At 31.9% G+C, this 11,427-nt stretch overlaps 1 protein-coding gene across 1 annotated transcript in view; it reads left to right on the top strand.

Moving 5' to 3' along the window:
• Positions 1–471: 471 nt before the first annotated feature.
• LOC140452535 (IDLSRF-like peptide) overlaps positions 472–11,427 on the top strand; it is a 57,735-nt gene continuing 46,779 nt past the window's right edge. The window contains exon 1 of the mRNA XM_072546855.1: positions 472–696. Coding sequence (XP_072402956.1) covers positions 564–696 — 133 coding nt within the window. The 5' untranslated portion in view covers positions 472–563. The remainder of the gene's footprint in view (positions 697–11,427) is intronic.

Genomic DNA, 11,427 nt, shown 5'->3' with positions numbered 1-11,427 from the left:
ATTCATTTTAAGTTTGGGTGAGATAGAAATTATAACTGCAACAATTATATTATTTTACATTGCCATAACGGAAATAAAGAAAATCGAAATTGACAAATTTATTATTATATTCCTTAACGCATTTTGGGTTATTTAATTGCGAGCTTCTTGGAAATCATCGTTCTTCATTAATTTCGCCAATTATTTAAGAAAAATTCTTGATATGATAGATTCAGGTATTATTAGGATGAATTCTATTTGATTGATTCTTAAATTGTCGTTTATGAATACTAAAATCCCTTTAATCTCCTTTAAATTACTTTTTACTAGCAGTCTGTAAAATTGCAATAAAATATATTACGACGTTTTATTTAAAAATAAGACTGAGTATGTTTTTACAGGTGGGTCAGTATAATAGGTAAAATGACCGGACTACATCCCCAACAACGAAGCAAGCTACCCTTAACAAGTCGGTCTCGGTCGTGATCGGCTCACGGCTGGTGTGTATAAGTATTAGAGCAGGGAAGGGCGGCTTTTCTCTGAGCTGCCGCTTCGCTAGCCGCTCCCTTTATTGTGCCCCAGCTATGGTCCGGGAGGCGCCAACGGCTCATCCCCTTTTGCTGGTCGCCGTCTTCGTGGTCATGTGTGCTGCCATACCGCACTCTATCATGGCCATAGATCTTAGCCGTCTCTACGGACATGTCAGCTCAAAAAGAGGTAAGTCCTAGCAATATGTATCAACTGCAACTTGTTGGCATTGGAAGTTTGCATCAACAGTTGTCGCAGTAGCTTTTTCTCTGACGATCAATAGTTATTGTGTTTATATCCTTTAGTGCACTTTTGCTCGTCTTTTTATAGATTTGTTTCTAGATAAGACTTGTGACAGACGTGACAACATCATTCAATTACAAACTCGTTAACAAAGGAGTGGAATGTCTTTGACAATACGCATTTACCCGAAACACTGTCCAAATAATACAATTCAAATTTATGGCCTAAACTTAGTGTTAAAATTTATAGTACTTTTAAAATAATAAGACATGTGATCGACAGTCATATTTACATTATTAAAAATTTATTTTACAAAGGTACGAAGACATATAACTTTTAGATTAAAATAATAATGGGTGATTTATCCACAGTTTTTGTTTTATATTATTTATTAGAGATAAAAATGGAATATTGGCATTGTACATTTAAACGACCTTCAAATATCAATATTTAGTTCAAACAGTAACTGTATAAAATAGGTACATTTTCAAAACTATAGTTATTATGCTTTATAGTGACCGTCTGATATTTTCGATACATCCTATTTATTAAATTAGTGCCAAAAATTACAGCACATACCTTTTAATAGCTTTGATTCCTTTATAATGTATTGTTGGACATTTTCGATACCGTTTTTTATTTATTTATAATTAAATAATTCGTTGGAAATGATAATTGCTTTCTAATAAATAGTATATTGTTAACTATAACAATTCTTAGATATACACATGTTTAATCTTATTCGTGTAAAGGGTGTTTTTATATTTATTATTGCAGACTAATTTAAGCTACTTCTTCCTTTTTTTACACATTTTACACTTATTTGTAGGCTTCCATTTTTGGACAGTTCTATTATATTTTGGTTTCATATTTGACCAAACATTAATAATTTATTATTAATTTTGACATAGTTTCTCTCATACTTCTTATATTTACGTTACGTTTACTAGTGTTGACTCAGCTACTTTTTGATTTCTAGTTTCTAATTTTAGGTCTTCTTTTGTTTCGTTGTGATTTTTGTGGATATTTCATTTTTCTTGTCCATGCTTCCAATCTTTTTACTATGATTGGTATTTTTATAGTTGCTTTTTTGTGATACTTAGGTAGAAACTATAAGCTCTATTTTATTGAACATTTTTTAACCAATCTATAGATAATCCTTCTGATAAAATATTTTCGATCTTTTATGAAAATATATTGTTTTTATTGTTTACAATTTGCTTCAATCTCAAAGGGTTATTAGCATTGTACTCTAATTACATGAAATGTGAAAAAGAAACAAAAAGTTAACATCAAATTTGTTTACTCAGTCCTATGGCACGTAAAAATTGAGAATTTTAGATAATTATTTTCACTTAAACATTCTTTAAAGGTATTAGGTAACTGTTGTTGTTACAACATAGAGAGGACATGTTGCACTGTTAGTTCACTATCACACACATAACACATCGGAGGAGGTTCCTTCTTTAATATAAAAAATCATGGGTTATTTTTGTATGTCCAAGTCACAATCTGGATATGATCACTTGGTCTATCTCTTAGTAGAATGTTTCCGCAGCAACACACTTTGTTTAATAGTTCTAATATAGAGTTTGAATTATTTCAATTTATTTATCATTTTGTCATGATTTTGTTCTTAAAATATTGCTTTAAATCAGTATGAACACAGATAGTTATGATGTCTGTTAACGGATTCTCACTTAGGAACTGAACTAATGTTTGATTTTGATGGCATGTTAAGAGTTTCGCTTTAATTAAAAGCAGAACGAGATGTTTAGGGCTGTTAATGACTCAGGGAATAGCTAATGATCAAGAGAGTATTTGATGTCCTGTGTATTGACAAACGTTAATGATTTGGAGGATAGCAAAGAGTTCAGCGCAAAATATAAAGGTTTGGGGAGGGAGCTGGTAGGAACTGTTATAGTTATCTGTTGTGAAAGCCGCTCCTACTCCGTTTTGCAGATCGGCAATAATTATTAAAACTATTGAATATCTCTAGTACTTTCTGTTTGAAAATTTTGGCTGTTGTGTCACATTTCTTGAATGCAGAAAGGTTTGTATTACAATCATGGAGAGAAATTATTGTCCATGGTAACATGTGTTGGCTGACTTAAGAAATATTGTAAGTGGGTGGAATAATTGTGTCTAAGCTTTGTAACATTGCTTTTACTGGATGATAAAACGGATGCTGAAATCTTTTCCCACAATTAAAAATCCATGGACATCCATCTGTAAATGTGTTTTTATAAAAAAGTGCCTGTGGGTTAGCTGGTACTCTTGAGGAATATATGAGGCTAAGGTATTCTCTCCTGAGTTGAAGCGATGGTTCGCCTGATTCAACATACATACTTTGAACGGAGCTTGTGCAGTATGCTTCCAGTGCAATTCTAATTGCTCAATTATGTACTGGATCTAGCACTTTCAGCAGTGAACCTTTGGCTGAGTTGTAGGCAATAGCAACATAATGTATTTTTGAACGAATTAAGGTTTTGTACATAGTCATAAGAATTTGGAACTTTGAGCTGTCTGTCGGAGTGAGTGGATGTGGTCTTGCAAGATAGTCGATTATCCAGTTTTACTCCCAAGAAGTTAACCGATTCTGAATAATTTATTAGTAAATTCTTTAGGCAGAATTTCGTTGGTATAATGTGCTTCTTTGGAGTTTTACTGAAGATGATTGCTTTCGTTTTAGTGGGAAAAAATTCTAGGCCAGTAGTGTTCGGCCAATTCTCTAGTTTGTAAATGGTTGATATATTTTTCTTCGAGAGAATATAATAAGATCATCAGTAAATAGACTTGATTTAACTAATAGGCTAAATGATTTAGAGATGTCATTGATGGAAATAAGAAAAAGCGCAACACTAAGAGTAGACCCTTGAGGAATGCCGTTTAATTGCATTTTGGAGTCTGAAAGAACGTTGTCTATTCGAACTTTGAAGTTTCGTCTATAGGTATCGGAAATTACTAATAAATTTGATAATATTTCCTTGAACCCACCACCTTGACAGAATTCTAACGAAATATAATCTGCAAATTGTATCATAAGCACGCGTCATATCAAAAAATATAGCCAAACATTCTTGAACTCACCCAAATGACTCATTAGTTACAGATTCAATATCCACTAGGATGTCTAATGCAGATCTGGACTTTTTAAATCCACTTTGTATAGGGCTAAGTAGCTGTCAATCTTCTAGGTACCATATTAGTCTGTTAGTTATCTTTTTTTAAGTACTTTACACATAGTAAACATTGGTCGGTAAGACTCTGGGTCCGATTTATTCTTGCTCTGTTTAAAAACTAGTACGATAATTCAGTCATACCAATTAATTGGGAAAACATTCTTTGTCAAATAAAATTATAGAGATCAAGAAGATATTGTTTGCCTTCCGTTGGCATTGGTTTTAAAAAATGTAGCAGGTATCTTGTCAGGCCCTGGGCTAGTGTCTTTAACGTTGTTTCTAACAGTGCATCCATTATAAATATGACACTTAGAGGTAAATTATTATGTTTATCAAAATTTATACAGACATTATTAAATTTATTTTTATGAACAAGGAAACTTGTAGATAGATTTTCCTATGTTGTTGATATACTTGTGCTAGTACGGAGGCTATTTCTTTCTTTGTTAAATAAATATGGTTATCATGTTTTAGGTAATAAATGATATTAAATGATTTTTTCCCATACATTTTGTTAATCATTTTCCAAACCTCAGAAGTAGGGGTAGATGAATTTAAAGATGATACTTATTTTGTGCAGGTTTCTTTCTTACTGTTCTTTAAAGTGTATTTACGGTAGGCAATGTGTCTTTTAAATTACAATGGGTTATTTATAGTTGGATAACTGTTTTATAACCATGGAACTGGAGCATGTTTTTGAGGAAACTTTGAAAAACCTACGGACTCGTGAGCTATTGGCGTTTAAAAAGCGTACGAAATGATATACTTTAGAGTTAATATCAATTTCTATATCGAAGGGTTGTAACAAATGAGAAATTTTTTGTGAAATTGAAGAAGAATAAAGAGACCACTTTGCATTTTTCAGACACCATTTATTGGATGGAATTGATGAGGGGATACGGTTATTGTTCATAATTAGTATGGGAAACTGATCAGTTCCATACAAATGGGATGTCACATCTCACGGCAGAGATGGTTGCAAGACAAGGTCACAAAGGGATGAATCTATGGCGGACCCAACGCCAGTGGAAATATTAAATCTTGTGATTCTTTTATCATTATGGATATTCATATTAGAATCAGTAACAATTTGTTCGATTTTACGTCCCAAGGAATCTGTTTTTTGCCCTCCCCAAAGTATATTGTGGGCATTAAAATCGCCTAAAATAATACGAGGCTTTGGGATTTGATTGAAGAGTTTACTTATTTCATTTATGGACGGGTCTAAGTCCGGAGGAAAATAAATATTACAAATATTAACTTTGTGGGGCCCTTTTATAGTTACTGGTTGCCTCTACCACATGTCTTAAACGTATGACTTCGGTATTATATGAGTTATGGGCATATGTTACTACTCCCCCACTAGCACGGATAGCAGTTATTCTATTCTTAAAAAACGGAGTACAGTTTTTTAAGTTATGATAACTGTCTTCTTTGAAGTGAGTCTCTTGTTAACACATTACAGATGGTATAAGTAATTTAAGTTCTTCTAAATGGATGTGATACGCATTTAGGGTACACTTCAGTATACAGTTGAATGTTGTTCTAGCAAGTGGCAGCAGAGGTATCGCTGCTCTGATCAGTAGAGACGTAGGTTGCATATTGTTTGGTAATTTTTTTTTAATTAAGCGCATTTTAAGATACCTAAGAGTTAGTTCTGAAGGATTTTAATTAAAAAATTGAGTATTGAGTAGTCCATCGATATCTTCTGTATACGTTTAACAATGCTGAGAGGATAGGCATATTCGCGTACATTTTAGACCACGTTTGGAACAACCACACTGTTTGTTACACACAGAGCCTATTGTACATTTACATAATATACTCTCTGACACCTCAGGAGGAACCATTTTTTCTTTAGATGTGACCGATTCTAATTCATTTTCACCCTTTTGCAAAACAAAGTGAAACGGATTAAAATTAGTTTAGAGCCAAACTTATATTTGATAATAAACTCTCAATCAACGCCCATCCGCGGTATTTTCTGTTAGGAGCAAATATAATCGACCAAAAAGAGGATCCGTTTAGAATTAGATCTCTATCTGATTCTGATTTGATCTGATCTTGACTCAATTTTGTAATTTAAATTTTGCAAAAGTTATTTCAAAAATTAAAAATGGCGAAAAATTCACATTTTTGGTATTCAATCATTAATTTTTGGTAATTTAATTCTATAGTCTGCTTATTTTAACCTAAGATATTGATTTGATACAATAAAAATAAAAATTATAAAAAAACACCGTTTTTTGCACCTTAAAAGTACCTTTAAAAATTATAACCAACAGCTTGGACTTGAAAACACTTGAACGTTACTCCAGACATTGCCCTTTATAATACTGTGCTGTTTTCAAAAATTCACTAATGCACGTTTTTTTTCTCTACAGCTTCGGTTATATATTATATTTATATTATTATTCCGTAGTGTATTTTCGGATTCACGGTTATTAAGTATTTAGTATTACGGGGAGTTGTTTTTGTTTTTATGCTTATTTATTTATAGCTTCTGTTTATTTTTGTCTGTCCATTGATTTTACCCTGCTGTTTATTTCTTATTGACTAGTAGCCCCACGGCTATTAGTTGTACGTACTCTAAATGTTCTTCATTTATTCTAATATTTACCATTTTTCATGTGGTTTTAACTTTAGCAGATAATTCTTGAGTAACACAGGACTTGCTAATCAGATAAATTATTAAATAAAATATTTTTCCGAAATAACTTAACAAATTGTTTTTGGAGAATTAAAATTTCTCCTCTTACAGATCCTTACATAGAAACTGTTAACTTTAGAATTAATACTAAATAAATATTTTCCATATAACATAAAATTATAAAATTAATTCCATCTAAATTTATCAATTAGAAATACATCTATGCAGATGGGTTTACAGCCCTAATTGAACCTTGACCTTCCCTAGTCTGTTTCTGTCAATTGCGAATTAAGACCAATTTACCGCGTTAATCTTCCTCGGCGGCCTAGGTAGCTCAAAATTCAATATAATTCGCCTTTAGTGACGAATAATGTAGGCTTGATCTAAGTTTGATCAAACTACAAGTAGTAGTTTCTCTACAATTTCAATTTTATTAAGCAAATCCCAATCTTCATTATTCTATAATAAAAATTATAAATACAGTTAACACAAGCCAGATCTTTCAAAATTTTCGTATATTCAGTCAAGAATTTTCAAATTCTTGCCCCCTTATTTTTGTTCCGCCGAAAAATAGCGCCCTCTAGCCGGCTTCAATTCTGTCTCAATAAGATCATAGGCAATTTTGGATTAAATGGTAGTGAAATGAAGTATGTCAGTAACGTTTCGAATATTATTTTTCTAATATACCATTCGCATAGCAATAGATATTGTTATAAACATCTGTATTCGTGACATTGAAATACACACGCAAATGTCACACAAGCTCAAAGTAAAGACTAGCCGTAATAGAGCTCGATGATCATAAATATATATTATAGTATATCTATATTATTTATGCAGGTCAAAACAATTTATACCTTATGCAATTACATTATTATAAAACGTTTGTGTGAGAAATATAATGCATATTTCACATTTGAATTAAATTAAATCATAAATCGAAACAATTTATATTATTAGAAAATTTCAAAATAGAATATAAATATAGTAAATGATCTCTTTTCTTCCTGGTGAACTCTTATTCGTCCATTTTTAAAAATATACTTTCCCGAATGTTTTTCCATTTATGTTTATCTTATGCTGTGTTCTTCTAATGTATCTTACTCCATAATTTTTAATCTCCATATTCCAATGGTTAGAGGAACAAAGGTCTCCTCTAGTTAACCTTAAACGAAAACGTCTGTATAAAGGAGGAGAGTTCGGTCAGTGGCGCACCCAGGTCCTAACCCCCACCAGGGAGGTAGTGCAAAGTGTAGTTAACAAAGATTTTTATAGAAGCAAGTAAAAAATTGGTTTTTTTTATTATATTAGTAAATTAGGAATTTAGTGTTTTCAATCACCGTACGAATAAAGGTCAAAGCCTTTGAGAAGTTGATTTGGGCGGTGACATTTTGCGCTGAACGGATAATTAGAGCGATAAACAATAGTCAACAAAAAGAACAAGTTTGTTATTCAGGTTTCCATAGTACTGTATAAAATTTATAAATATTTTTATTTATTTATTTTATTTGTTAATAAAATTTAATGGTACAAAATGCACAGAGGCGGAGCATACAAGAAAACAGGTAAGCAAAATTTTTGAAAAGAGCAAATTAGCGAAGAGGTCACCAAGCACGAACAGCCCCCAAAATGAGGATATGCTTAAAATGATGCGTGAATTTTTGGAAAAGAGCAAAGAAAGATATTGGATTGTATTAGAGAATTAAAAGAGAAAAATTTAGAACTAGAGAAGGGACTTAATGAGGCAAATAAGAAAATCGAACAGCTGGAGAAAGATAAAAGAAAGAGAAACATAATTATTAAAGACCTAGACTTAAAAAAACTAATCATGGGAGAGATAATAAAGATAAACTGCAGCAATTCATAAAAAAAAATCTTCACCAAAACATTAAATTGAAAGAAGGTAGCAAAATAGGCGAGAAAATGTTCCTCGTTGAAATTGAAAACATGATAAAGTAAATGTGCTGGAAAACAAAAGCAAACTCAAAAATATAGTAGAACAGAGCATATATATTTATGTCACACGGTTGTAAGTAGGCTCAATTAAACGCTGGTGAAAAAACACACTCTCCAAAAAAAAACAGAACCTTCTATGGAAAGGCTTCTATTGGAGAATTGAGGACGTTCTATTTGCCTGGTTGTTTTTCAAAGTGAATACTCAGTAGCTTCTGTAGGCGAAAAATGTGTGAGACAAGAATGTATACCATTATTTTTGTGGTTATTTATTGACGCTTTTAACTATGCTGTAGTTCTATTTGGATTGGTCTTGTCTTGTGGTGCTCTCGTCAGCTGACATCTACGGCAATATTTGTTTCTCAATAATTTTTTGTTTGATTTTATTGGTAGTTCATGGTAGTTTATTTCTTTGAGAAGCTGCATTGATTCCCATGCAGCTTCTTGTATGGATTGGTTAAGGTATTGTATTGGTATTTCCAGGTTTGTGAGATATTTAATGCTAATTTATTGGTTAGTAAGTCTCTGAATTGTTCGCAGTTTGTGGGTTTGTTATTTAACGTAGCAGATGGTGATCTGTAAAGGATTTCTGAACTTACTTCTATTAAAACAGGAAAATGAAGATCAGAATACAGATCATAACCAGAAGAAGCCCTCAAGTGGTTGTTTGATAAACCCATGATGACACCAAATTGTACCAGATCTAGTATTTTAATTTTGTCGGTGGGCCAGTAGGTAGGTTCACTAGGTTCACCTGTGGATATGTTTTTAAGATTGTTGTCTTACTTTATCTTCCTTTTGGAAAAATGAGTCTAGATCCCCAGTGTGTATGTTTAGCGTTGTAATTTCCAGCTGCCAAGAATCTGTTTCCAAGAGATCTGAAGGGTAGCTGATCAGAAATCCGTAAAGACGTACTTAACTTTGTTTTTTTTTAGACAATTTTAAAAAGTGAAAAAAATATTTTTTGTCTATAAAACGTTTCTTATACTTTTTATAGTACAATGATTCAATTAAAAGTTGTAGATCATAAAAAGTGCTGTAATTTTGAGAGTATCCAAATTAAAATACATACACAATCGACCGAGATTATTGCAAAAAACCATTATGTTTTCAGTAATTTATAAATTTTGATTACGTTGTTGTTTGTATAACGACATGTAATATAGCTACTTGAAATTATGGCAATTAATAAGTTATTAAAGTGTGCTAAATATTAACCTGATTTACCAAATAGTTTGTAAGTTATTCAATTTGTTTATCCTGGAGAGCGATTATTTACAACAACTGTATTTGCTCAATCAGTGACTCTACAAGTATTTTGTAAATTGAAATTGATTCTTTGATGCTTCAATTTTAGGGTATATTAAAAAAACTTCTACATTTCGGTACCTCGGAGGTAAAGGACACTATGTCCATTTTCTTATTTTTTCAGGAGAGCAGTTTTAAAATTTTTTAAATTTGTAATCAGTAAATACTCTAATGTATCTTATATTTAACCAAGATTAATATATTATTATTGTGGTATGTATAATCGTTTTTCATTCCATGAAGTGTTATATACCTGAGGTTTACCGTTCATTATTTAAAATTTTTAAAAAAATGTGTAGTTGAACATAGTGTTGTTTACCTATAACACCTTTTTTAAATAATGTGGCATTGCATGTTAAGGTCTTTACGAAATAAACAATACAAACACATTAAACAGCCTATACTATTATTTTATTAGAGGTAAATATTATAATAGTATAATAATTAAGTAAAATTATAGACGACAAGTTTCAAAATTGTTAAAGATGCTCCATATCATCTTCATCTTCTTGTGGGTAATCGTTTGTGGCTACATCGCTATCTGTTAAATTTTGATAAAACGCATGACAAACTGACGGAACAAAAGGCAGTAGTGCAATTAAGTCATTGTACTTTTGTTTTGTGATTGGTAATGGGATTACCGAGACTTGATTTAATTGGGCTGGAAACGTTACTTGCTGTCTTCGATACCTCATGAAGTCCACTTCATACATATTTTGATTATTGAAATCGGTCTTATAAAAGAACTTTCCAATGTGTTCTTGTTGGACTTGTAGGAAAACACATGTTGACAGTAGAACAGGGTCTTTATTAACATTTTTTTTTCTACTTACAAAAGGAGGATTAGATGACAATTTCTTATCGAACAGCGTTTTGAAGTTTTTGAAATCTGCAAGTTCCATATTGTGCACTGTGTATTTACCTGATGTTTGCCTAACTAGTTGTTGCCAGTACCATGGTGTTAAAATGGCCAAATTGGAGAGTCTCTTTCTTTTTCTTTCGATTAAAGCATGAACAGTGTCTGCTTCCATATGTGTGTGCCCTTTCAGTAAAAACTTTTGAGTGATCGTCTTTATTTGCAGTATCCAAAAATAGCACATTATAATACTTATATTTTTATTTTGTCCATAGCAGTTATCGGTCCAAAGAGTGATGTCCTCTACTTGACTACTTGGAATTGTATTGTCAGCCCATTTCAAAATTGACGAGGCAATTTCATTTGCACCTCGGGCCCCTTTCGATTCGCCTCACAATATACAGTACAAAAGAATAACTGGCATCATGTAATGTAAAATTTAATGTCCAAAGCTTCCTTTTGTAGAAACTAATAAAATTGTTTGTTAGTGGTGAAGGCAAACATTTTTGCAAATCACCAGATAGTACTTTGTATTTTGGTGACTCTTTAGCTATTATAAAGTCCAATTGTTTTAAGTTATACCGAGTTTTAGATTCAATTAGGTGAGCATCATGTACACTGGTTAGTTCATTTGCAGTAAGATTATTTTTTAATTGAGCGGTGAATGTACTGCATGTATCGCAAATGTCTCTTTCGGGCGGTTTACCCGAAACGACAACTTGAAATCT

Source organism: Diabrotica undecimpunctata, chromosome 10 (assembly GCF_040954645.1).
Source record: "Diabrotica undecimpunctata isolate CICGRU chromosome 10, icDiaUnde3, whole genome shotgun sequence".
NCBI classification, from domain to species: domain Eukaryota; kingdom Metazoa; phylum Arthropoda; class Insecta; order Coleoptera; family Chrysomelidae; genus Diabrotica; species Diabrotica undecimpunctata.
This window is presented reverse-complemented; position numbering and strand designations above follow the sequence as displayed.